Source organism: Excalfactoria chinensis, chromosome 15 (assembly GCF_039878825.1).
Source record: "Excalfactoria chinensis isolate bCotChi1 chromosome 15, bCotChi1.hap2, whole genome shotgun sequence".
NCBI lineage: Eukaryota > Metazoa > Chordata > Aves > Galliformes > Phasianidae > Excalfactoria > Excalfactoria chinensis.
Window position 1 is genome coordinate 84,617 of NC_092839.1, and position 27,699 is coordinate 112,315.

The following is a 27,699-nucleotide window of genomic DNA, read 5'->3' on the forward strand; positions in this document are numbered from 1 at the left end:
CTATTGTACTTCAATACTACTGAACTTCAAAGCACCTGCAATCACAGTACGCTCATTTTTAATATTAAACTCTCAAGCTTCCACAGCAAATAATAACATCTGCTCACAAAGAAAATGTGGAGAGGCCACAAAAGAGAAAACCCAGTCATGAAAACGTTTGTATTCAGACATTCAAACTAGGAATGTATACTTTGCCATTGCCTAACCGTACCATTCGGTGCTAGAAATACAATGTTCTGCTGCAGAGTACAATTTGGAGAGACCAAAAGCAGCTAAAACCTGGTCCACTCAGTAATCTGACCACACACTGATATCTGGCTTTTATCTCCCTTGCTTTCCAATTGCTCACTCTTTAAACACATGCAAATCACATTGTCAAGGATTACAAAAACACTGTTAGCCAAAAAATTTATACTAACAGAATCCTAATATTCGAAATGTGTCTAAGTTGGTTGCAAAGAAGAAAGTGAAGAACAACACAGTAACCAAATACTCACTGATACAGAAGGCTTCTCTCACGTGAGCATCCTGAAAACAGAACCGCCAGCCTTAATGAACTCTGCTCTTCAGACACTGACTGAAATTGAAGGCTTACGTGTAGCAGCCTGGATCTGGCAATAGTCAAAGAATCCTTTACCTCCAGCTCCTTAGCATCAAAGTACCGCAAATACTGCTGTGGCAGAATTTCATTGAAGCCTTCAGAAAAGGCTCGTGTCTGTTCCTCAACGCCTCGGGAAAGTCTCCATGCTGCGACCAGCCTGGAAAAGACACAGAAGGATCATTTAAAACGGGCTACGCCAACCCAAGTTCATCTTTGTTAGTTTGTTTTGAAATGAACCGTAAGCTGTGTTAAGAAAAATGATGGAAAGTTCTGGGGATAGAGCACTGTATAACTGTATTTTAATTGTATTCGCAACCATTACCCTGCGCAAACAATTTTAAGTTAAAACCCTATGTTTCCAACCACTCAACTATGGAAACCTTTCCAGATGACTCGTGACAAAAGCCATTTCTACTCCCTTGTCCCTCAAAACCTTCCCACAAAAAAGCCTTTGCGGATCAGATGGTAAGAAAGGGAAATTCTACGGCCACAGAAATAAAGCACGCAGAAAGCCCATCTGTAGCAGACAGAGGAGTGAGCCGTGCTTAACCAACACTGCTTCAGCGCACGCCTACAGTAAGGCACACCTACCTTGCGCTGGCCACGCAGGAAGCTCGTGATGCAGCTCCAGACTGTTCTCCTGAGGCCCAGCTGCATTTCACAGCCACTCACGCTCTGCTGCTGGACATTCTGCAACGGAAAAGCCACCAGATGCAAATCCCATCCCTCGCAGATGGCATCAGACCTCCGCTCTCACGGCAGTCGCACTCCACAGGAGAAAGAAAGCAGACGTGTGCTTGAGCGAGCTCTGTTTGCTGCCAGCTGCTGGTAGGAACCCACGCCTAACTTGACAGTACCAACAGTAACCTATGCCTAACTCTACAATGGGAACAACCATCTACTCCTAACGCTACAGCACCAACAGGAGCCTACTCCAAACAGGAAAACAACAACAATACCTACTCCTAACACTAAAACACAAACAAGAAGCTATGCCTAACCCGAAAACATGAACAATAACCTAGGCCTAACTCGAAAACACAAACAACAACCTACACCTAAAACTAAAACTAAACTAAACACTAAAACCAACAAGAGAAACAGGAACTGGGACATACAGGGTAAAGATGGGACTGGGGGCCCACAGAACTTGGCTGCAGAAGAGGCCTGAAGGAGGAGCAGATGTTATAAAAATGCCACCCAGCTAATGCCGGGGGCGGAGGCCGCACAGCGGGTAAGGAGCCGAGCGCCTGGACCAGCAACGGTGGAGCTGTGATGGTGCCGATGCGGGGCCTGGCACAGTGGTGTGGTGCCAGGCCAGCTGTGCTGCGGGCGGATCCACATCCATGGGCTCATCCGGACATGGATCCACCTCCATAGGCTCCACTTGGGTGGCAGTCACCACGCTGGTGCAGGCACGACGGAAACTCAGGGCTCTCTTACCCCTCCTCTGCCCGATGGTCATGGCGGGCCCCCTCCTCCTTTTCGCCCCCAGGGCCCCCAGCTCCATCCTCCCACCTGAAACTGGGAGAACTTCCACCCTCGCCCTCTTTGCTGCTGACATGGCTGTTATCTGCCACAGCTCTCACAGGCGAGTGCGTTGCAGCGGTGCGGTGACCAGCACGCGGCAGCGGTGACCAAGGTGGGGAGTGTTCTAAAATGGCGGCCGCACTGCTGGCCCTGGCATTCTACATAGGATGAGGAGGGGGCTGGAGGGCACGGCATGGCACGGCAGCTACAAGGCGCTCCCTGTGCCCAGTGGGCAGCCCTTCTCTCTGGCCAGCAAGAGGGCACAGAGGAGCCAGCCCGGAGAAAATGGCCCTCCCCCTCCTTCCACAAGGGAATCTTTTCGGGCTGCCATACTGCCGTGGTTTTGTACCTTTTCTATTGCTATTACTCATCATAACATCACGTGGAGATCATAGACTAATCAATCAGTCATAGATTGATCTAGATAAGTCTGCCACACAGATGCAGCACACAGCAGCATGCTGACGGGGCTCCTGAGCTCAGCGCCAACAACGGCAGGCTCCAAAGGGGACCTGACTACGCCTGCCTCCTGGGACACACAAGCTCTGCTTTCCACAGTCGCATCCAGCGCCTCTCCTTGTGCGGCACCTCGGTGGTTTCAACCCTTCCCTACAATTAAGAGCTCTGACTGAGTTGGGATTCCAGGCACTGTGATTCCATCCCAAATCCGCACGGGGCCACGCTGCCTCGCCCATCCTGTGGGGACCCACAGACCCCATTAGAAATGGGACGTGCTCCTGACTGCTGCCGCTTTCCAAACCTCCCTCTCCCTGCCCCCAGTCTGCTAACAAACATCATCGCACGAGACCGCAGTCCTGACTCGTCCCGCTCACCCACAGCCACAGGAAGGACATCGGACACAGCTTCGCTCGGCTCCACAGCCTCAGTCCAACACGGCACCCAGGCCTGACGCTCCATTCCTCGCTCCGTTCCTTTGCTCGCCGCCGATTCCCACGGGGAGGCCTCGTTCACACACCTGAAACCCCAACGCGCACCAACACGTCAGGCAAACGACAGACGCGCACGAGACGCAAACACAAAACGCCCTCCTCGGATCCCGACCCCGTTCGCAGCACACAGCCCGCTCCTCCCGGCCCCGCTCACCGGCCCCGCTCACCGGCCCCGCTCACCGGCCCCGCTCACCGGCCCCGCTCACCGGCCCCGCTCACCGGCCCCGCTCACCGGCCCCGCTCACCGGCCCCGCTCACCGGCCCCGCTCACCGGCCCCGCTACGCCGCCATGTTGCACCGCCTCGGAAGTGCTCTCCGCCGCCACCAAACACTTCCTGTCACGTGGCCGGGCTGGGGGCGGCTGCCGACTTCGTCCCGGATGCGGCCGTACTGCCGGCACTTCGCTGCTTCCCTCCGCGTCTCATTCCGCCTCTTTTCTCTCGCTTTCCTTCCTTCATTCCTCGCCCTCGGCCCCCTCCCCTCCCTTGGCTTCTTTCTGCCCACCCTCGCTATCCAGCTCTGCACCGGAGATGCCTCCGGCAGCTCATCTCCGCAGGCAATCGATGGCTCGCGCTGTTTCCCTGCTCGGTGCTCTCGAAAGGCTCTGCTCTGCTCTGCCCTTCGGACGTGCGGAAAGCAAACTCCATCGGCACAGAGTAGTTACAAAGCAGGTGACTGTCCTTTCCCATCCCCCGCAGATGAGATGCAGAGCAACGTGGTGCGCCTGGCCCTTGGGCTGCAGGTCCTGATCCTGCTGGGGCTGATGGTGGCTGAGGCCGTGAACAGCCAAAGGAACACAGCAGGACAGCTGCCGGCCCTGGGATGAGACACGGCTCCCGTCTGGAGCACCCAGATGGAAGGTTGTGCTGCCGCAGCCACCGGGATGGAAGGGCTCGGTCAGTATGTGCCCGGCACGCAGAGCTCCCTGGAACTGGCATCCTCCCACCTGAGACCAGCAGTGGGATATTCCTCCTGAAGTCCTTCGCGATGAAATAAGTGAATCATCCCTTCCTTCTCCTTCTGCCTCCAGTAGTCACCTTTGTGGGATGGGGCAAGGTTTAGGGTGGACTTTGAGCTCCGTGTGTCCTGGGGACCCGATGGCGGGGTGGGCTCCTGGGGCACGTACCCACAGCAGTGCTCTGTGCCTTCATTTCCCTCCGTGCAGAGGAGGGATGGCCCCCCTCCCCCTAGCGAGAGCAGTTGGGGTCTAAGCCTGGGAGAGGGAGTAGGGCTGAATAAGTCATCTCCAGCTGCACTGACTTCCATTGCTCACATTCATTTATTGTTTTAAAACACTGACAGAACACATCACACCCTGATCTATATATATAAATTTATTTTGTGTAGATATAAATTTATATATATAAAACCTTTCAACTTCTGTATAGTCGGGACACAAATTCCAGAATAGCTTCACTGGCTGCAACAGAAATAGTTTTGTTATGAAAAAACAAAGGGGATGTGCAAATATAAAAAAAATATATATATCTATAGAATAAAAAATAAAAACAAGTGCAAAATGAATGAAAGTGCAAAATGTCTTTGTTATCATATTGTGCTCCTTCCACATATTCCCCCTTTTTCTCCTGCCCAGAAGGAAGAGTTGGGTTGCAGGGATGGAGCTGGGCTGTAGTCCTGTTATTTTCCACTCCTATGGATCCAGCAGTCCCTCCCCAAGAGGTTAAGGAGCAGGAATAGAAGAGTCGTAATCAAGTTGCATTATCTCATGGCTCCCTCTTCTCCTCCAGCTCCTTTCATTACGCTCAAGTCCCCAGATCTGCCTCTGCAGGAGGCAGATGTGCTAAGCCATAAACCTTCTCAGAGAACTTGTTCTCCCATAGGGCAGACAGAGTTACCCTCCTCACTGCGCTTCAGGTTGGCTGCTCCCAAAGAAACAGAGACTTCAGCCTCACCCCATCACAATGCTGACTGCTTCCACAAAGGAGAATCACCTCCTCAAGAGGCTCCAACTGTGCCCGTGTACAGAGAGTCACCAGTGGACCAGTCACCCCACAAGTTGCCGGAGTGTGTGGTTGGACAACTCACACGATCTGGTGAGAAGGAAAAGAAACTTTGGTCCTTCTGCCTTGGTCCTGATGCTCCCTGAAAGGGGGCTTCCATGCAGTGCTCTACAGAGGCAGAGGACTTGCTAAATGTAGAGGTGCAGGAAAACCTTTTTCTTCCTGGCTTCCCTCCTGGGACCAGTGACAACTTCTGCTAACGGAGAATGCATTGCCGGAGCCCCTGGGCCACCTCCATGGCCTGAGGCCACCACGATTAAACAGTGTCACACCAACAGGGTAGGACATCGTTCTGTGATTTTTCCATGCTGGTATCCACAAACACCTATCCACACACACACACGATGCTTTGGGTTTGGTTTAAAGGAATCAAAAACAGCTTATAGGCTTTAAAGAGCAAATAGCCCTTAACAATCTGCAGACCCTGTAAGTCTCTCACTTAAACCACTGCACAAGATTTGTACCCAGAGGGCTGAGAGGAGTCATGCTAGGAGGCAGATGGACGGATGCTCAAGACAGCAGGCAAGTGAGTGACAGAGACCATCACTCCACACGTCACCTTTCCAGTGGCAATGGTTTTCCAGGCAGCTGCTCCCAGGGGGTGTAACAGCCCAGCAGGGACCTGGGATCAAGCTGTGCCACCAGACCTTACAGGGAGGTCAAAAGAACCCAGGAGAGGAGTATTGCATGGGCAGAGCTTCCTGCTGATGCCAAAGGCTGGCACAGTCTGGAGCACACACCTCTGCCTGTTTTGCTGTTTCCCAGGCAGAGTGCAGCTTGATTACATCCAACAGCAAAGCCGTTCTCCTTCAGCAGGTATCTTCTGAACTCACAAGCACCTCTGCACCACAGAGCAGCCCTGTGTTAAACAAGGCTGTCCATCATTCGCACTGGTTTCAGATCTGACATTTCTCTCTTAGCACCAGAACCAATGCTTAGTCACTTCCCCATGAGGAGGAATGACTTAGCATAAGGTAGTAGATGAGAACAGGATTCTTTCCTAAGTTGCTCCCTTATAAGCTCAATAACCACATGCCACACGTGGGTAACAAGAGCCAAGCAGGAGCCATTTTATCCCAGACTACACCTGAAGATGCCTCAATGTGGTCTGCGTGGAGGTCCCGGGACTGCTCTTCCTTTTTCCAAACACACAGTAGCTGAGAAAAGCTCCCTATTAGCTGAAGAGACCAATTTCAGGACCTTTACTGACTTGAGGAGCCACTGTGGGACACAGGTGTCCCCTCCCACTCACCCTCTCCACAGCCATCCATGGTGCAGCTCTTGAAAAGATGACGGAGCTGTCTAGATCAAACCCTAGAAACGACAAAATAAATAAATACATGGACTAGTTGCATGAAAAGCAAGCAGCAGACATTTCAACAGCAGGTCAAATGCAACCTCAAAGATTTACTAACAGAGTCAAAATGCTACATTTCCGTGGGAAGCCTAGAACAGATCGACTCAGGTGTGACAGTGGCTCCCAAGGCGGTTCTGCACCACACATTGCTGGTGCACTTGCTAAGACACCTCATCTCTGTCTTTGGACACTGGAAGAGAGGGAAAACATATTTTGCTACTGGTATGTCATTCTTGGGAATGGGAAAGAAAGTGAGTGTGGGACTTGGGTCACATCACTGCAGCCTATGGAGAGCCCTTGGGGTGTGTGGCTGCCCTGCAGCACAGCGCTGCCACTCCGCTGCTCCAACAACACCTGCAGCAGCTGTGCACATAACCATGGCACAGTACGGTGAGTGCCATGCGGGAGCTGCAGGGTCTCATTCCCAGGATCAGGGGACACATGGAATATCTGAAGAAAGGGTCTTCTTCCAGAACACAGCTCTGTTACAGGGGAGAATGAGCATTTCCAAAGTGCACACATCCTTGCTGGAAAAGTCGTATATTAGTAAAAATATAGGAGGGGAAAAAACAAAAAAACAACAACTGCCTCTTGGTTTTGAAGGGAAGAAATCCAGGTACAGCAAGGGATCCTGCTCTTCATACAGGAATGCCCAGGGACCACACAAGGGCAAAATGGGGGAGAAGGCAGCTTGGCAGGACTGATTAAGCCAGGCCAAGAATGCCTTTGGAGCCGAGCCCTCATTTTGTCTGTGGATATTTTTTACCCTTCTCAGCTGCTTCAGCTCTAGAAAGGGCTTTACCCCTCATACACGGACCAAAGTAGGCTTGATTCTCCCTTGCACAGGACTTTTTTAACTGCTGAAAGGGGTACAATTTAACCAACCACTCTCTCCCACAGACATGCTGGCAAAGACAGCTTGCACAAGAGGAAATGGAGCTTGCTCTACCATCACCCAGCTCTAGCCCCGCCAGGCTTCTCCATAAAGAACAAAACACAGACGGTCATAGGCAGAGCTGCAGCCAGGACACACTGCCAGAAGGAGCAAGAGATGAGGCCACTGCTTCCCAGCACAGTGAAGGGGCAAAGCAAAGTTATCATCTAGCCTTGAGTCACAAGAATTGAAGAAGGCAAAGAGAGTAGAAGCTCCTCTAGAGCATCTAATCCCTCAGAGAGGAACACACAGAGAAAAAAAAAGAACAAAAATCTCTCCCAGTTGTTGAGCAAAGACAAGCCTGCAAGCATGTATGCAGTCAGTCAGTCCTTCCCTTATCTCAGTGGCTTAAGCTGAGGTGTCAGCCTCTATCTGTTACAGCCTCTGCACCACTCCCCCATCCTTAATCACACCCCAAATGTCGTGCAGTCACAGCGGGGTATCGGGGCAATTTTTGCAATAAGGCAGTCCAACATCCACCCCCTATCTCTGCAGCCTGTGGTTAGCCTGTGCCCAGCGCTGGAGCAGAGAGGTGGCATGGAGACAGAGTGAGGGAGAGGACAGGAGACAGACTGCAGGAGATGCTGCAGGACACGACAAGCCACGGGCACTCAGGGAGGTCTCTGTCCTGGCCAGGCAGTTTGGCAGCACCAGTGCTGAAGGAAGGTCCCAGTGGGGCCAAGAAAAGTCACTTTAAGGTGTCATCGGCATTCTTGAACATGAGGATGGCATTGTAGATCTTGAGAGCAGGGCCCAGCTTAACGCTCATAATCTTGACGATGTCAGCCTGAGTCAGCAGGAGGAATGCTTCGCCATCAATCATCTGCAGAGGAGAGTAGGGACTTAAGGCATCATCGACAACCCAGGCTGTGACATCCTACAGACAGACAGTGCAGGCACTCTGGAGATGTATACAACCACATTCACTTCTGGCAGCCCGCCACAGCCTCCCCCCTGCTCATACAGAGCTTGGCAAGAGCCACCCACAGTGCAATCACTGAAAGCTGATTGCAGCAGAGCGGGGTTGGTCTCTTCGCTCTGATGACAGATGACAGGAGGAGGGGAAATGGCCTCACCTTGCACCAGAGGAGGTTTAGTTTGGATATCAGGAAGAATTTCTTTACAGAAAGGGTTGTTAAGCACTGAAATAGGCTCCCCAGGAAGATGGTTGAGTCACCATTCCTGGATGTGTTTAAAAACCATCTGGATATGATGCTCAGGGACATGATTGAGTTGAGGGTTGTTAGGGTAGTGTGGTTAGGTTGTGGTTGGACTCGATGATCTTTAAGGTCTTCTCCAATCTGAGCTGTTCTATGAAGCTGCAGCACCCTCCTCCTGCTCCCCAGTCTCAGCCTCCTCAGAGGGACCCTTCTTCACTCAGGCCAGGGGAAGAGGGCAGCACAACTTGATATGGACAGAATCCAGAATCTCCCTCTTGCCACTACCTGCAAAGGCAGACAGCTGCACACTAGAATGCCATGCAACTGCTGCCCCCAGGGTGAGAATCTCTGCCAGGTGGTGGATGTGCTCTAGGGCATTCAGCAGCAAAGCCACCGAAGGAAGGCCAGTGATCAATTTTTTCCCCCTCTGTTGGCAAACAGCTGTTTTGGGCAGCTGCATTCATCCTCCAGACCTTCTCACCTCATCTTTGAAGAGCTTGGCTTGGTCCTCACAACCCGTCAGAGTTTGAACAAAGCTAAAGACCTTGGAATAAACAGAAAGAAATGTCAAGATGGAAGCAATGTTTCTGTCTGGAGACACCCCACGAGATCACATCCTCATTTCCACAGAAGCTTTATGACTCCTTTAAGTTAACCCATGCCTGGTAGGGCAAAGTGCTGCATTCTCCTATGCCACTCCTGACCTGGGTGTAAGAAGCTGGAACAATTTTTGCCTCAAAGCTTATTCAGCGGAACTCAGCCAAGACATAGCCTGCTCAACAAACAGCATGGGTGCTGGTCCTTTCCAGCCCCAGAGTAGCAAATGCTACAATAGCTTTATCTCCAATAAGCCATCTCCAGACCAACAATGCGATTCCCACTGAGGGACTGGGAGAGAAGTGGCGTGCACAGGAGGAATAGGGACATCAGGTAGAGCTGGGTGCTGGGGCTGCCAGTACAGTGTCAGAGGTCCAGCTACCCAGCCTTCAAGAGAGGTCACTACTAATACCAAAGAAAGTGAATGAGAGTGACAAGTATGAATCAGAGGTAAATATTTCATCACAGGAGAAAGAGGGAAGCGATTCCCTATTTGCAAAGTCTATGGTAGTTTTTTTTTTGCTTTGTTTGTTTTCTGTTTTGTTTTGTTTTGTTTAGAAAAGAGAAAACTGATTTGGAAAACTAGTATGCTAAATGAAGACTGCTGTCCTTCACCTGCCTACCCTGCTAGCATCACGTTCAAGCCAAGGAAGAATCTGGTAGTCCTACATATTCTTCCCAAGCCACTGCCACCAGGGCATGTGACTGACAGCTGTCCACACATTAGCCCAGGGAAAAGGCCACTGTTCTGTGCCTGAGATGTGTATCATGATGCTGCACAGCCAGCTCAAGTTCTCCCAGTCACTCCCATGGGTTAGGAACCAGCACACACACTCCAAAACCATCTTACCTCATCAATTGTCCATTTGGCTACTGTGGTTGCTGTGATGCCAGCCACTCCTGGTAGGAGTTTGCAGTGCTGCTCCCAACATAGCGATAGAGAGCGGTCAGGATGGGCAGACAGGGCAGACATGAAGAGCGACTGGTGCATGTTGTCTGAAGAAATAGCTGCCAATGAAAATGTAAGGTGTGATATAAAGAAGGGGGATGAGAACATCCTATCCCATCCTACAAGCCTTGGAGAAGACTGTTCAGGAGAGGACCTGGGGCTGGGAACAGATGGTCTCATGGGGTCATGTTAACAAGAGCTAGTGGCTGTCCTTTGAATTAAAAGGATATATTAATGCATCATAGGCATTTAGTATGGTAGGACTGGGGATGGTGGGGAAAGTTCAGAGATCAAGCTGACTTTGCCTTGTTCCCTTCAGTCCTTCATGCTGAGATAAATTTCAATTCAAATTTCACACCAGAATACCATCCCTTATCATTCAACTCCATTTAGGTTTAAAACAAAACTTTAAGCCTTAGTCTAATGAGCCAGTGATGGCTTCCAAAAAGAGACCTTCATTCACCTTCAGTGATGGGCTGAACACCAAGCCAACCTATGGTAAAATCAATACTGGCTGGAGAAAATGCCTTACCACCCTACAGCCACTTACATCCCGTGCCAATCATCAGAACTAAATGCCAAACAAAATGTTCAGCAACAGGTTCTGTTCTACAGTAGTGTGGCACCTCACACTGAGGATTTGGGGTATAGCACTGATAGGATGAAGGCACAGCACCCCTAGCTGAAGAAGACAAAGTGCCTGGAAAAATGCACAGCCAGAGAGACAGGGTCCCAATTCCCTGCCCTAAAACATTCAAAGATTCATAGATACAAATCAAGAGAAGTGATGAGGGACCTGGCAGAGTTCTGATAATAATCATGGACATCCCTTGTCAGATGGTTTTGATATCATGAAGTCTACACAGTCCTCAGCCTGGTGCTGATCTGTGCAAGGACTGACCGAGCAAGCCAAGGAGAGACATACCTCTGCCAGCCACCACTCCAGCTCCTCAAGTCTTACCCCTGCTCTGCAATAACACCATGGCAGAGGAGCACACTTACTCTGGAAATCTTCCCGCTGGATCTTCCGGTACTTTGGAGGTCGCCCTCTAAAGATAAAGGAAAACTGATTTCACCTGTGTTGGAACTGGCCTAAGGGCCCTTCACCACACGGCACAGAGCAATGCCTTGACAGTAGGAGCAAGGATTACCCCTCGGATCCTGACAAAAAGGGTTGACAGCCAAAGAAACATAATGTGAATAGAAAAAATAAACAAACAGGAGAGGTGTCCAAGGTCACCAAAGAGCTGCAATAACAAACGCCAGCTGTCAGCAAGCATGCTCCCCTGCAGGCAAGGAGTCTCTCCAACTCAACCATCCATCCTACGGATGCCATGTGTAGCCCAGTGGCTCCACACTGCTGTGTGGGGCTTGCCAGGCTTGCCCCTACCTCCCATGGTGCCGAGATTTCTTCCGCTGAGGGAAGCCAATCAGGTTCCTCTTGCGAGTTGAGGCCTCAGTGTCAGACAAGTCTGCCTTAAGCCTGCCCTGGTTCTTCTCTGCCAGAGGGCACCCTGAGAGGCAGTAGTGTGCTGTGAATCTCCCTGTCACATGTCCTGATCCATCACAGCCTGGCGTGGGGCACTTCCTGGAGAACAGAGGGCAAGTGAGAGTTGGACAAAGCATAAGGCAAGAGTGGGTGAAGCTGGCTTGGGACCACCCTCCGACACCAAATGCTAGAAGCCATAACCCTGGCCAAACAAAGCGTAGTAAAGACTTGCTGAACACATTCCCTGGAGTCACGGTGACATCTGCATGGGTTCATAGATATGGCAAGTCCAGTCCCTCCAGGTATGAACGCCTGTTCTATCTTGTCCACTGGCATCACAGTCACCCTGTGCAAGTCAGCAGAATGCTGATCAAGCACGTCAGTGGGGTTTGTAGGGGTGCTTCCTCACAGGCATTAAAATTAGCCTCAGAATAAGGCATGTGCTGTGACTGTGCCCAAGCAGGTAAACCCCAGGGAGCCAGACTTGCCTCCTTCATTCTCAAGTACTCTCTGCTATACTTGCTCCTCTGCTCTGAACACAGCTTGTCATGCTGGGATCAGCATTACACCAGCACTGATTTCCCCTGAAAAGGGTCATGCAAACAGCTGACAAAGCCTTGAGTGAGATGTCCCCTCTCAGTACTTCCCAACTTACAACCTCACAGTGAAAGGTGAGGGGTGGGAGGAATATCATCATCCAAGCATCATCTACAAATACAAAAAGGCCATCCTCTACAAGGCTTATAGGACCCCTTGCAGATGAACATGAAGAGCATCCCCAGGAGCTCTGGGGAACAGAACAGCTACAGAAAGGAACGCATCAGCTCATCAGTGGTTACACTGGCAGAAGGCTCCAGGGGCAGAGCCAGGAACAGGAAGGGTGCAAGGAAGGACTGGTTGCTGACAGGCTCAGAGGAAGGCCCTGGCACAAAGTTGGCAGGGAAGCTTTGCCCCTTTGAGCTGAGTTGGGGAGCTCACCTGTGGTGAAAACTGTACTTGGAGCTCTTGGAATGAGGAATGTTCTTGCAGCTCAGAGTTGGGCAGCTTGCGTGAGCAGAGGAAGCTGGTTCCTTTGGCCCTAGACCAGAAGAACAGGGGACAGACTGTCACGGACACAGCCCCAGACACCCCAGCCTGCACCAAACCTGAGTATTGTCCCAGTGAAAGCCCTTCCTCCCTGCCCACCCTTGACCAGCACAATGGATGCACATGGGCAGGTGATATTGACTGTGGGGATCTGGCACACTTGGGCCCTGGTATGAAAACTTACTAAGAGGAGGCTGCAGTGGATGACCAGTTTTTGAGCACCAGCCTATGGGATGTATGTCTGGATGATCTGCATCAATCCAGAAATCATAGACGTGGCTCCAGCCGTCAAAATGGATCTGGGGAAATAAGTAGAGAGGTCACCCTTTAAACCTCAGTGTACCTCCATGAGCAGCTCTGAAGTCTTCCAAGCTGATAGCATACAACAAAGCAGGGATGAACTGCAATACAAGATTCTGCTCCACTCCTGCACTAGGATTAGCCATCTGCCATCTTATAAACTGTGTGCTTCCACAGACCTCTATACACCTTGCCATTGCAACTGGCAGTTAATTAGGAAGGGCAAAGTCAGTACAGCGCCTGGACCCAGGCTCAGCAGCGAGACTTCAGAACCCACTTTTATCCTGTGATCTTCCACATCCTCCACACTGGCCACTCGGATGAAGGAAGGAGTCCTCCTGTCCACTGCCTCCAGCTTCATGTTGACTAGGAAGCCATGGGGCGGGCGCTGGGACAAGGAAAAGTATAGATCAGGAGGGAGTAGAGCCATGCTCCAGGATCCTGTTGCCCCCAGACTACTTTTCTTTCCCAGAAGCATACGTGTTCCCAAAACCCAGCTCCTATCCCCTGTCCTGTTTAGGTAAGAGCCACTGCTGCTCATATTGGCTACCAGGAGAATGTGAACAGACCTCCCAGATCTGAACTGTATTTTCAACAAGATGGAAAAGCTATGCCCAAGGGGAGAAAGCCTTCAAGAGTCATTTGGGGATTCTACAGCACAGCTGCACTTGGCTGGACATAGCTATTTTTACAGCAAGTGGAGATAGCTATCAAGCAAACTTAAATGATTTCCCATCACACAGCTTCTGTCTAGCAGAGGTGATGGTCATTCTTCCAATTTTTCCACATTTTGAACTATTTGCCCAGGACAACCTTCACTTCTGAACCTTGAGCATAGAACTTAGTCCCAGGCCTGTGGTAAGAAGATGCTAAACATCTCTTAATTCTTCATAAATGAGAAGATTTGACAATGGAGAAAACCTGAATTCCTGCCCAGATACAATGGAGAAGATGACAGTGTGGCACTCACCACTTTAAAGGCCCAAGCTGGAACAGCAGATGCTCCTGTTTCTTTTAAGTACTTTTCCCAGATGAAGTTATCAGGGTCAGGATAATCTAGAAGGGAAAGATGCAGAAGGTGAGATACACAACAGCAGGAAGATGGCAAGTAACCCAGAGACCTTGAAAGACCAACTATGCCTGTGCCACGTACGTGGAAACCTAAGAGACAGTGAGACGTGCTACTATTTTGTCCTGGACCATGAAATCCAGGGTTCGGGGAAGCAGGAACATTTGGGCCTGCACACATAGCTTGGGACTTCCTGACCTTTCCACTTGGCCTGACAAACATCATGCTGGACCTGAACATATTTGTACAAGAGACTCTTGTACATGCCACCTCCTTGGCCACAAGCTTGCTGAAGGGAACTGCCTGGGCCTGCAGGCAAGCACAGGCCATGGGGTTTGATTCCCCAGGCATCCCGTCCCACCCCAGAAAGCCTGTCTCTGAGGTGATGTGCCATTGAAGGCTGTGCTCCCCAGCTATCAACTCACCTTGAGGAGGTGTGAGGGGTTTGCCATGCTCCTGACACCATCCGACTGGGTGAATGTATGGACTGCTGGGGTCACACCTAGAAAATACATCTAAACCATTATACAGGACTGAGACACCTGTCTCACCCCTGCTAGACTGTGCAGGCTGCCAGGGCCTGGGATAGGCCAGCAAGTGGCACAGTCTAGATCTATACCACCAGCAAAAGCCCCTGCAGAAACAAGCACCTACAGCACCTTCAGCCCTGAGTGACCCAGGGGACTCCAGGCCCTAGCAGGACAAAGGCTACAGTAAGGTACTCCATCTCATAAGAGCAGGACATGAGTGTGAGTTGCATGGAAGAACTGCCCAGGGAAAAGCAACCCTGAGGGAGGGGGGGGGGGGGGTGGGCAAATGCCACATCTTTCAGAGTTCACAGCAGTCAAATCTGGGGAACCAGCAGGGCTCACACCCTGATCACAGCTCCTAGTATGTCATAGGACACTTGAGGTCTGCCTTGGATCAGAGCATGAAACACTTATTTCGTGTACCCAACACCAGCAAGGAGCAGCCACAGACAGAGATTGCTGCAGACGCACAGCTCCTTGGGGTGCAAAGTAAGAGGCTATCAGTCACAAAGCAGAACTCTATTTGTGCTACTTGGCATAAATTAGCCTCAACTGGGACACCTCCCCACTCACATCCAAAGAGGCAAACAATGCCTCACCTACAGGCCCAGGAATTCTTTTCAAGAGTAGGTATCCAGCCTCTGCCTCAGCTGCATTGCAGAAAACCCTCTCTGACACCCAAGTGGGTATCAGGGCCAGCCTTTGGTTTGTGATCAGATGTTAACTAAAAGGCCACAGCAACACCCCAGACAGTGACAGTGAACAGGTAAAGGCTTGCACCCCAGCACAGGTGGGTGACACTCTTCTTCAGTCTCATAATGGTCTCAAGTTGCATCAGGGGAGGTTTAGATTGAATGTTAGGAATCATTTCTTCATGGAGAGGATGGTCAAGTATTGGAACAGTCTATCCAAGGAACTGTTGGAGTCTCCACCACTGGACATGGTTTAGTGATAGGACCTAGTAGATCAGATGATGGTTAGACTTCAAGATCCTGAATGACTTTTCTAATCTGCATGATTCTATGATTGTTGTTGGGTCAGTCTATGAGTGTTACAGGGTCAGCTTGTTGCTGGATCTGCAGCAGCATGCTTGTGATATTGTCCTATGTTTGCTAAAGCACCTCATCACTCTTGCTGAAGCAGCATCAAGGTGCTACTGAGAGCTGTCACTGGGAACCTAGAAGCCTCTGTGCACTTACCAGTAGTCATAAGTATCATCCCAGTTGTCAAAGTGCACCAAAAAGCGATCGTCCACCACATCAGTCACTGTGGCAACACAGATCAGGGAAGGATTCATGCGGTCCACAGCCTCAAGCTTCATGCCCACCTCGAAGCCTGGAGGAGCTTCATGCTGAGGGGAGAAAGAGGCAGGTTTCTTTCACAGCCTCAGGCCCAACACCCTCCTCACCACGTTTCTTGCCTGCTGCAAGAGAGAAGCTGCCTAAAATAAGACCCTTTCAAGCCTGCAGGCGGGCCTACACTTTGGGTCAGAAGGGCCTGTGTACACAAAAGAACAGGCAGAGGGTAATTAAATCACCTGGGCCATACAAAAAGAAAGAAAAAAGTCTTCAGACCCTCAGGATCTTCTATAAGGAGAGAAGAACTGCCTCTAACTTATACTGATTTCAGTCTAGACATGTTCCTCCCATGTTAGCTACTAATGCCCTAGGTTTGGTAGAAAGAGCTGGGACAGTGCCCTGCATCCTACCTCGCCTTTGCTTCCTGGATCCCAAATCTGCAAACACCATGTCACATGTTCTAATGGGACTGTTGCAGCAGTCACATCCCCACCCTGACAGGGAACCCATCCATTCATGGACTTAGCCATAGTAAATAACTTAAAGAGAATGATTTATCAATAGGTTTAGTCTCCCCTGCAGCTGAAAAGAAACCATCAGCATTTTATATTCCACTATATTCTCACTTCCTTTACCCAAGTTGCTATATCATAGTATCATAGTATCGTGCGAGTTGGAAGGGACCTTAGAGATCATCGAGTCCAACTCCCGGGATTCGAGCCCTCTAGTGTAGCATAGCGGCACTTCTACCACTTGCGCCACAGGGGGGATTCGAACCCAGGCCCTCTGGTGTTGCAAGCGGCGGTTCTAACACCGTGCGCCACCGGGGGCACACACAAAATATAAGAAACAAAGACAGAGACAGAGATAATGAAGACAGAAAACAGGCAACGGAACATTAAGAGTTTGTTTGGTTTTCTTTGGCAAAATATTTGTTGAGAGTAATACCTATTTTTCCCCAGTCAATACCTTTGTGACAGATGTTAACAGCCCATGAGACAGAACCAGATGATTAAGCAAATCAGCCCAACTCAAATCCTGGGCACAGCAAACCTGTGCCCAAGGTATAGATCTTCAGCAGCTAAGCACACCACATCTTGACACAAGTAGTGCATTCTCTTGGCCTTACGCACTGTGGTTTTGAGAATTGTGGGGTGAACAGAGAAAAGCCCAACATTCACTTGGAGAGGAGTCACCCCAAACCTGCAGGCTCTGACAGGGAGAAGTTGCTACTCACAGTGTTTCGGATCAGGAAGAGGTGCTTAGGAGCTGCCTGAGCCTTTGTTATCTTCAGGTAGTTTGTCCAGCTGAATTCTTCTTCCTTGTAACCTAAAACCCCTCAGAAAGAGAAATGAGAGCATCAAGTTCACAAGGGAGCCAAGAGGTCATGTGGTTGAGTCCAGACATCCTAATCCAGCCAACCCTCACACCAAGGGTGAGCAGGGTTTTGAACAACCCTTGAGCACCTACAGCCTGTGGTTTAGGCCAGTGTCTCACTTCAAAGGAGTGCTATGAAATGTTAGCACTGGAGTGGAAAAACAGCTCAGCACTGCTCCTGTGCCCAGGAGTTCACTGCACCCAGGTTAGGGTAGCACCACTGGGCCCCAACCTGGTACACCCAGGGCAACAGGGCTTTGTCCCAGAATGGAGGAGAAGTTAAATGTTGATGGGTGCCTAAAATGGTATCCTACATCAACACCCAGTACAGTATTCCCCCTCCTGGAACCCAGGGAGCCACCCCATCCCTATGTCCTACACTTGAACTGGGGGCTTTCTTCAATAAGGCCCATCAACCAAGACTCTTACCTTTTGGAGGCTGGAGTTTGTGTCCTGTCTCTTCAAACCAGCCAGCAGGGTGGATGTCAGGGGAGTCAGCATTCAGCCAGAAATCATGGCACTCAGAGTAGCCGTCGAAGTGGAGACGCATCCGATAACCACATACCTACCCATAGGGAGGGAAGAAGAAGGAAAGGATCGTGGAAACCTCCTGCTGTCCCTGGCTGGGACCCCTCCTGCACACCATTTCAGCATAGCACTTAAGGAAGCCAAGCACTTAAGAAACAAAAATCATATGCCAGTGCACAAATCAGGATGCCAGACCCAAGAGCTATCCAATATGGAATAAGGTAAGTACAAGGCCACTGCTAGCCAGCTTCTGAGCAGGGGGTTTCAGGCTGGTGCTTAAGGTGCCACAGTAAAATATCTTTGTATTCACTTTTTGTGATGGATCCAGTGAGTGCAAGTATTCTTTTTTCTGCATCTGTGGGAGATGTTAGCACAGAGGTTTAGCTAAATGTCATGTTCCTTTGGTGAAATCTCTCCAGTAGTAAGAACAGTGTCTGCTGCCATGTGGGTGATTTTCCTGGCTGCCTGTGGGCCCAGAGAGAAGTGCAAGGCAAGACTGATTTGGGGGCATGACAAGTGACTGAGTAGAGAATCCCAGAGCCAGAGAGCCTCTGTAGACACAAGAGCAATGGGAGACTTTCACATCTTCCATCTCCAGGCCTCAGACGAGTCTGAGTGGCATCAACTAAAAAGTAAGAATCTGTTGCCACTACCACAGTCCCCCATGGCTCCACTGTGTCATGGTGAAAGGAAAATAACTGGGCTGGGGCATGGCAGCTGCTCTGCAGCACTGTCTCCTCCCCTTACAAATGGGAAGGAAACACCCATTTGCTTGACAAAGGTGACAGAGTGCTAACTCATCTCATGCAGTGCTGACAGCAGAATGCAGGTGAGGGCCCCAAATCCATCTTCTCCACCAGCCTCACAGCAGCACCTCCCCTCCTGCAGAGCCTCCCACTGGGCAGGAATGAGAAGCACAAGGATGGGCAGAAAGATGCAGAAAGCAAAGGCACCTTACCTCAGCCACTGTCAGGATAAAGTACATGGATGGGTGTTGTGGATCGATTCCCTCCAGCTTCATTCCCACTTTAAAGCCATTCTTGTGTTGGGAAGCTATTTGGTACTGAAAACAAAAATCAAACTACAATGTAAAAAAATGGCAGATGTAAATGGGTCCAGAACCATCCCAAGGAACAGCCATCAGCCTATGGGAGCTGCTGGGCCCAGGAGATTGTGGGCAACAGATTATGTTTTTGGCCAAACCGTTATGCTTTTCCACAGATAAAAACACCTTCCTCCACCTCCTTGTGGGTTTGTGACTCTTGCTGCTGTCAGGGCAGAGTGTCCCTGGGCTGACAGGGAGTGGGGCATGGGGTGTGGGCTCCTCTTGCACCCTGGCAATCAACCAATGGGAGGTGGGGGCACAGATCTCCTGCATGGCCTCAGGATTGCCCAGGCCTGACTTGAGGAAGGACTGGAAGGGCTCCACCAACCTGCCAGAGCAATAGGCAGACACGGGGCACTTGGGACAGGGACAGCACCCTGCTGGGGAGAAGGACTTGGGGTCAATCAGAACTGGAGGCTGATTGGTCACTTCCAAGTGAAGATGGGAACCCCACTAAATAGGGAAGCAAGGAACAGAGGAGAAAGAGGAGGAATGGGAAAGAAAAGGTACAGAAAAGAGAAGATGAAAGAAGGAAAAAGACAGGAAAATCCCAACTCACATCCTGGAAGAGATCTAAAGGGGCAGCGACAGCTTTCTGCTCCTCCAGGTAGGACGCCCAAGACCAGCCTTCTTTCTTCTCCTCGCTGGCACCTGAGCGCAGCACAAACGCACACACAAGAGGCGCTGCTGAGGTTCTGCTCCAGCTGCAGTCCCTGCCTGCCTTGGGGCAGGTGAGCACACAGGTCCCACTGGGGCCACATCCCACTCTCACACACAGTCCTGCATACCTGCAAAGCTCAGCACTGTCCTACCAGAGCCCCTTCTCCAGCAAACCTGACCAGCTGCCCAAGGAGGCATAGAGCCAAGTGAACCCCCTTCTTACACATGTTCCTGTAATCCAAATGTCTTTCTCTGCTGTACAACATTAGATGCTCTAGAAAGCATCTAATGACCATGAGACACAAGCCATCTTGTGCAAAAGCATCAGGACACCTCTGTAACCAGCCAGTACATCCAAAATGGCCACAGTGCTGACAGATCAGGGACAGCCAGCATAATCCATCTAGAAGTTTAGGAATCACTCCCTGATGCAAGAGGCTCCCAGCCAGTCAAACCACCTTCCTCTACTACTTCAGAGGTACGAGCTCTGCTATCTTCTCTGAGATATCCACCTGAGTCCTCCTCAGACACCAGAGGCACTCCGATGCTCTAGAGATGCATTTACCCCTAGAATATTCACTTAAAGATGACAATACCCAAATACAGCAAAATATGTCCAGGGAATGCATGTGTACAAATTTCATGCTGGAGAGTAACAAATACACCCAGAGACAGAAGGTGCACCTACTCTGCTGCATCAAAGTATCCAGGTGCATATTTTGTCTATCGATTAACTTCTAAATCATGAGAAAATAAAATGCTGAAAATAACAAAGTTCAGCACTGCTTAATTGTAAGCAGCAGGAAAGATTCTGTGTTCAGGCCTCAGACTGTAGAGAAAAGGACCTGACAAACACATATGAACTCCCTTTTCAGTAGTGCTTTACTCACTGTACTCTCAGAATCATAGAATGGCTTAGGTTGGAAAAGACCTTGAACACCACCTAGTTCCAATCTCTCTGCTGTGGGCAGGGTTGCCAAGCACTAAATCAGGCACTAGATAAGGTTGCCCACAACCCCATCCAACCTCACCTTCCAGGGATGGGGCATCCACAGCTGTGGCAGGGCCTCACTACTCTCTTAGTGAAAAATTTCTCCAACATCAAATCTACATCTTCCCTCTTTGAGCTTAAAACTGTTCCCCCTCGTCCTATTGCTATCCATCCATGTAAAACGTTGATTTCTCTCCTGCTTACAAGCTCCCTTAAGTACTGGAAGACCACTGTAAGGTCTCCCCTCATCCTTCTCTTTTCCAGGCTGAACAAGTCCAGGCTGTCAGCACAGAAGAGGTGCTCCAGCCCGCTGAGCAGCCTCATGGCTCTCCTCTGAACCTATTCAAAATCAGGGTTTGACAACCACGTAGAGCCTGTTACAGTCACTACATTTTCCTATGGAGGTGAGTATGAAGCTGGAACAGTTTCATTTTGAATTAACTTTCACTTCAAAGAAAATATGTTTTCCATAGATGTTTACTTCCAGTATTCTCACAAGCTTTCCTCTCCCCCTCACCCCTGTATCATACTCCAAGGTGGGGAAAAAACAACAACAAAAAACACGGAAACAGTGCATCCCTCAGCTTGTCCAATTTCCCTCTGATTTCACCACAGCTCAGTGTTTGAGATTTGCTCTGATTCAGTCTAGGAATAGATGTGACAAGAGCCAATCCCAAATCACTGGGCTCCTACAAGCCAAGACCTACAGAAACAGCGCCCAAATCTCTGAGCTCTTGATTCCCATCCAAAGAAGGGAACAGCCAGACAAGGCTCAGACAGGTTATTGCTCAGGACAGCACCTCTCAGAGTGGATTATCCACATGGGAGGGTTGATTCCCATAGGGAGTGACCAGAAAGCACTGCACAGTATGACACAGCTCCTGAAGAAGACACAGCCATATCTTGTCAGGGTGCAACCATTCCATGGGGAGAAAGAGAGGAAAGGAAAGAGAGGGAAAGAGACAGAGAGAGCAGGATCAATCAAGCAGAGGAGTTCACAAGCTTTCAAGAACATATACCAATGTGTGGCACTGGTGCTTGACTCTGATGGAGCACCAAAATGTTGGCTTATCCCCACAGGATTGCAGTGGGATCCTGCAGCCCTCAGCCCTCACCATGCGTTCCCATCCACACTACTGTGGCAGAGGACTGCTCACCCCACCACCTACCTGGCCCCTCTGGACCATGCTGGCTCCAAGCGTCAGCCTCTGGATTGCTGATGGCAGAGTCTCCCACAGAGTTTTTCAGCTCTTCCTGCTTTTCCTCCTTGACACAAGAGCAGACAAAAGTGTTAGATGTCAGGATCCCTGCACAGAGGTTTATGCTGCATGTTGTACCTTCACACCAGTGCCAAGGGCCAAGATAAGCCTCCAACAACGTCCATGTTTCAACTGGTACTTAGCTCAGAAATGGGAAACCAACGGGATCAATCTGAGAATCTGACAGGGAAATTTTGGTACTGTGTGGTAGCAATCACATCTGGTTTGGATCTGCTTACAGCCAGGCCTGGCAAGTAGAGCTTCTTTGTCTTGTCAAACAGTCCTGTCCCTCAGAAACACATAACACAGATAGGTGCTCTCTTCAGCACTTCTACTCTAGAGTGGCCTAGACTCAAGACAATAGTTGAGAACATTCAGTACCTAAAGCAGCCCAGTCAGAACATGTCCAACACTGAACATTCCTATGTACTCAGTATGCGAAACAGCCAGTCAATTGTCTAGAGGCCATGATACTCATCTTTTTGGCACTAGCAGCTTCTGGTTACCTCTTCAACATACTGCTAATGTGGCACTGAAAAACGCTAATGAGAGCTGCACACAGTAACACTGGCATGGGCACACACATGCTTGCCCTGCCTTCTTCCTACCATTTGCTCAGATTCATAGTCTTCTTCCGAAGGGCTCTGGTAGTCCTTCCTCTTTCGTTTCTTCACTGGCTTGAGGATTTCAGGAGCACTGGTGCTGCTGGCAGAGTTTTCCACAATGACAGACCTACACAGAGGAAAGTAAACCACTGTGGTCCAAAATATGGCAATATTTGTGGTGTTGGTAAGGGAGTCAGTCCTGGAGAAGTGCTGTTGCCCCATCTCCTGTTTGCACACCATCCCATTCCTCCTGACTATCTTATACACTCTTCTTGGTGCCAAAGCTGGCAAGCAGTCAGAATCAGAACACAGAGCAGAACCACCCTCATGCACTAGTATTGGAAACCTGATCCTAGGGATGGATCCACAGAGATGCTAGAAAATCAGTGCTGGAAGTCACATGTCAGTAAGGAGAAAGGTTGGAAATGCCCTTGCAACCCACACTTCTCACTGCTGTTCAGCCTGGAAGTGCCCACTGTAGCAATCTCCCACAGCAGCCCTGCCCCAGTAGATGCATGTTTAGGAGGCCACAATCTGGGTAAGAGAAAATCTGCCTTCCTGCACCTTTTGTTTCCCCTTGGAATAACTCTTTATCTCCCCTACAGTGTACCCTGGGCAACCTGCCTACAGGGAAGATAGAAACAAGTGGGGTCCTCAGAACCTGCCAGAGATAGATGGAAGCATGCTGACTAGGGGAGAGAGGGCAGACAGATGGATAGGTATGGCCCTGCATGGAGCAAACCCCTCTTCCTTTACCTTTCTTTGAACTGCTGGTGACAATGCTCACTGCAGAAACCCCTGCCTTCCCGGGCTCCATCTGACACATGTCTCCGGCCACAAGTATCACAGTGGCAAATGCTATCTGCTGTAGGCAGTTTGGGTTGCTCTGGCATATCTGAGTCAGAGAGAAGAGGAACAGTGAGAAACAAAGAGCAGAAAAGAAAGAGAAAAAAGCAAGAAGCAGGAGATATTTGCCTTGCTTATGTCCTAAGCCAGACAGCACATGCTGGATGATGTTACCCGCCCCCAAAAGTACCTCTAAGATGCTCTTACCCTGAGCAACAATAGTATTGTCCCTGCTAGTGGGTGCCACATCTGAGTCCCCATCTTTCTTCACATGACCATCCTTTATAGCTTCTGCTGGAGGCATCTTGTCAGCACTCACTACCTTCAGTGTTCCATACTCATTTATTCGAAACTATGCCATTGAACCAAAAATCAGAAGGAAAAAGTTAACAAGGATAGAAATGTAACTTTAAAGCTAGTGGTGCAATATGAGTTCTGAGAATAACAGGGGCATGGCTTGGTGATTAGTGTGTCCAGAAAGAGGACTTAGCTCCTCCAAAGATAGAGGTGAGCACAAAAGTCACCCATCCCAATGCCCCACCATGCAGCCCCCGCTGGCTGCTGAGCCTATCCTGCATGGTCCAAGAAGAGGGAAGGAGCACGAGAGGCTCTAACACCAGCCCACATCTGCTGTCTGCCTGCGCTTGGGTGTGATCAGCACCAGCTGGTAGCACTGAGCAGGATTCATGATGTGATGCCCTGTGGCTAAATAGAAGCTGAAAAATCAGTGCACTTCATGCAAGCTATTTCATACTACTCAGTAGACTCAGTACACTTAAAAGCTGTCTGATGAGTGAAAGGCTGCTACTTTTACGGTGAGTGCAGGACTCCAGAGCCAACTCCACATGGCTTGGAAAGGAAAAATGCCCCACATAGAAAGTAGCATTCCTCTGCCTCCCTGTGCAGGGCAGACCACTGCAGCTCGAAACACAGCATATACGTGCTTTCTCTGCTAAGTTCACAACACGGTACAGGTCAGTCACAGAGATGAGGAATGGGCAACCTCACAAAGCAGGAACAGCTGAACAATTCTCTGGCTGGGCCATGGGTACTGCCAGGGCCCCGCATCATATTCCACGGGTCCCAGGCTGGCACATGCTTGAGGGCTACTACTTAAAAGGGCAAGCAGTTGGAGAGAGCAGCAGAAGGGTGAGGGAAGGGCAAATATGGCCCATGGTTACACTTACCCGCAGGTTACTACCAGGCAAAGTAGCTACCCCATCTTTCCACTCCAGCACACGGACTGTGTTGCAGGTCTGCACCCCACTGATCTGGGGGATGACAGTGGCTGTGATGGGTTCACTCCCTACTCCCTTCTCTGGCCTCTCAGCCCCTGTGTTTCTTGGTGGCTCCCTGGGGAATCGCTGGATTTCTAAAGTGCTTGGAGGAAGGTTGATGGTAGTAGCATTTGCTTGAGAGGGGAAGAAAAGAAACAACCAACCAGAGACATACACAGAATGTTTTGTTGATGTAAACAAATCCTAAATCACAGCAGCCTCAGGTAGCACAAAGTAACCTTCCAGCCAAGGGCTCAGTATCATGTTCTAAAGCACTCACATGCAGGCAGTGTGGCCCAACAGGATCTGCAGCCAGAGATGCTGGTGTGAGGACGTGGCACTATCCACATTCAGGGGGTCTTACTTCAGCCTGCTCCCATGATCAGAATGCCACGTTGTAGCAGTATGCCACTAAGCTTCTGGACTGCTCAAAGAATGCACTATACAGTCCATGGCTTTTCCACAGCAGGATCCAAGGTCAGGAAGAGGAACAACCAGGACATTTGCTTCTACGCTGCTCAACTGGGCCAGATTAGCCCTAGAACTGCAACACAGGAGCCCATACACTCTGCAAAGTGGGCACCCAGGCAAACTGCACTGCACTGGCAAAGGGCCCTAGAGATCAGGGCTTCATTTCAAAAGCTTTTGATCAGCCACAAACTATCCAAGTGATGTGGGATAGCCACAGAGAATTTCTAAGATAGTAACAGCAACACAACTTTGCCTCCCAAGGTTTGAGAGGATCACAGACATACAAGAAGTGTGATACGTATCAATGTGTGGTAAGAAAGCTGGAGAAGCCGAGTTAGACAAGCCAACCATAGAATCACAGAATATCCCACCTCCTGGCTCTACAAAGGACCATCCAAAAATCAAACCACATACCTGGTAAGATGAAGGCAGTCGTTGGCAGGTGGGTGTTCTGCACAGTGCTCTCAGTGGTAACCACATGAACGCTGACCTCCCCAGCAGCATTGCCCTTCGTGGTTCTCACAACCTCCATCTCTGATCTGCTGTCCATCACCTTGCATAGGCACAGAGTGAGACATTGGAAGCCAGAAAGAAAGAAATCACGTTGGTAGTACAAACACAACAAAGGTGTGAGAAAGAGACCATGGACCTCCCTTTTCACCACCTTCCAGGAGGCATTTCTCTAAGGTGCTTTAAAGGCCCACTTATCCTAACAGAGAAGATCATGAAAGTTAAAACACAACCTAGTAAGGCCCATGTTGTACAATCCCAGCCTGCAAACATCAAGGTTTTTATCTTACCTGGCACAATCATAAGAAGGGATGAGTGCAGCAGGTTCACTACAAGCAATGCTGTTCTGAGGTCTATACCATCCAGATGTAGACCATGACTGGGGCTTGGTGAACCCTACACAGGAGAAGAAAGAGGTCTCTGAAGTTCACCTTTCAGTTCTACAACTGTGCAGCGACTCTTGAATTCCTTCTAAATAGCTATAAGAGAGAATTTCACAAATGAGACTTAATCGGGAGGAATATCCATTGAATGTAACTGAATTTCTCACGGTATCACTGATGTTCAGCCCATCCAGACATGAATTTCAAGGAGCAGGCAAGGCATGTTGTGGGGGAAGGGACCATCCCCTGCTGGTCTGGAGCCTGACTTGACCTCAGGCTTTCTTGCTGGTCACAGAACTGAGCCTGCAGGTGGATCTCCAGAATGGCCTGTTGATCTGAGTTCTCAGCTGGAACTGTCCATGATGGCTCAGTACTTTCTCCCCTCCTCAGACACCATGGGCCAGGCCAAAAGCTACTCCAAGGCCAAATGTCTAATGAGAGCACTGTTGGTGTGGATTTGTAAACACACCATTGCCATAGCTGAAATCCAGCAGCTCACAGAGATCTCCCACCATTCCTCATGGGCTTCCATAGTGTTAGACAGCAACCTACCACCAACACTGCTCACATTAACTATGGTTAAACTTTTAATACAGTATTTCTGAGATACTTCTTGCACAAATAACATCAAGTCTCAGAGCACTGCTCTGGTTCAGTGTCCCATAACATCTAGGAGCCTCACCAATGGAAGGAGAGCGGGCACCAAATAACAGGCTGAAGAGTTCCTTCCTCACCTCTAAAGGAGTGAGAAATAGCACTGCAGACAGCATTTGTAACTCACACCTTTTGAAACGCTGGCAGAAAAGCCCCCAAAAAGCTCAACTTGATGTGAAATACCTCAGATGGGGAACATCCAAAGAAATAAAAAGGGAGAAAAGAGAATAAGCAGGAGCACAGCTGCAGCTATGAAGACCTAGCATCACTGTTGCAGCAGGAGCAAAGGCACTTTGGACAGCTCTCCTCTCTGAGTGGGACCTCTGTCAGACATCAGGGAGAGGAGGCCCACAGCTGTGGACACATCAGTCTAACATTCATTTCAGCTTTTGGAGTGACCCACGTCTATTTTATTATGCTATCCTGGTTTTGGCTGATGGTTAATTTTCTTTGTAGTAGCTGGTAAGGTGCTGTGATTTGGATGTAGGATGAGAACAACACTGATAGCATACCATGTTTTATTTGTTCATTAGCAGTGCTCAAGGACATTTCAGCTTTTCCCGCTGCCTTGCCAGCAAGGAGATGGAAAGGAGTCAGAAGGAACTGGGAGGGGATGGGACCAGGACAGCTGACCTCAAGTTGCCAAAGAGATGATGGATATCACACAGCATCATGCTGAAAATTGGGGTGAGTTGGCCGGGAGGGGGGGCTGCTGCTGGCTTGGCATCGGTCAGTGCATGATAAGCAACTGCACTGTGCATCATTCCTTTTATGTATTCTTTTCTTTGTGCTTTTCATTTATTTTTTAATTATTATTATTACTTTTCCTTCCTTTTCCTTCCTATTATTCTGTCCTTACCCAAGAGTTTCACTTTTTCCTTTGCTGATTCTCTTCCTTATCTCACTGTGGGGAAGTGAGCCATCAGCTCTGTGGTGCTGAGATGCCTACTGGGTTAAACTACAACAACAGCTTCTTTAGCACCCAACACGGAGCCCCGTAGATTGAGATAACAACAGATCTAACCTGAGTGTGTTAGTGTGTTTGCAATTTGCTGTAAGTAATTAATTTAACAGTTGCCAATTACAACACAGATTTCTTTGCTGTTAACATTGATTTACTGCTTACAAGGTTTTTTGTAACCACTTTCTAGCTACTTCTATC

The 27,699-nt window shown here is 49.6% G+C and overlaps 1 protein-coding gene across 2 annotated transcripts in view; it reads right to left on the reverse strand.

The window, feature by feature from the left end:
• L3MBTL1 (L3MBTL histone methyl-lysine binding protein 1) overlaps positions 1–27,699 on the reverse strand; it is a 42,429-nt gene that overhangs the window by 6,615 nt on the left and 8,115 nt on the right. The window contains exons 2-26 of one of the 2 annotated variants that reach the window (XM_072350362.1): positions 25,791–25,896; positions 25,405–25,543; positions 24,430–24,653; positions 23,450–23,594; positions 23,153–23,291; positions 22,400–22,523; positions 21,702–21,798; positions 19,441–19,532; positions 18,735–18,839; positions 17,678–17,813; positions 17,109–17,200; positions 15,773–15,924; positions 14,469–14,545; positions 13,945–14,030; positions 13,252–13,362; positions 12,859–12,973; positions 12,567–12,666; positions 11,490–11,687; positions 11,102–11,148; positions 10,001–10,158; positions 9,035–9,097; positions 3,353–8,216; positions 2,965–3,107; positions 1,193–1,291; positions 498–758 (exon numbers count right to left, since the gene is read on the reverse strand). In XM_072350362.1, coding sequence (XP_072206463.1) covers positions 8,082–8,216; positions 9,035–9,097; positions 10,001–10,158; positions 11,102–11,148; positions 11,490–11,687; positions 12,567–12,666; positions 12,859–12,973; positions 13,252–13,362; positions 13,945–14,030; positions 14,469–14,545; positions 15,773–15,924; positions 17,109–17,200; positions 17,678–17,813; positions 18,735–18,839; positions 19,441–19,532; positions 21,702–21,798; positions 22,400–22,523; positions 23,153–23,291; positions 23,450–23,594; positions 24,430–24,653; positions 25,405–25,540 — 2,532 coding nt within the window. In that variant the 5' untranslated portion in view covers positions 25,541–25,543; positions 25,791–25,896 and the 3' untranslated portion in view covers positions 498–758; positions 1,193–1,291; positions 2,965–3,107; positions 3,353–8,081. Of the gene's footprint in view, positions 1–497; positions 759–1,192; positions 1,292–2,964; positions 3,108–3,352; positions 8,217–8,468; positions 8,839–9,034; positions 9,098–10,000; positions 10,159–11,101; positions 11,149–11,489; positions 11,688–12,566; positions 12,667–12,858; positions 12,974–13,251; positions 13,363–13,944; positions 14,031–14,468; positions 14,546–15,772; positions 15,925–17,108; positions 17,210–17,677; positions 17,814–18,734; positions 18,840–19,440; positions 19,533–21,701; positions 21,799–22,399; positions 22,524–23,152; positions 23,292–23,449; positions 23,595–24,429; positions 24,654–25,404; positions 25,544–25,790; positions 25,897–27,699 lie in introns of those variants that run through there. The other variant, XM_072350363.1, reaches the window with a different exon arrangement.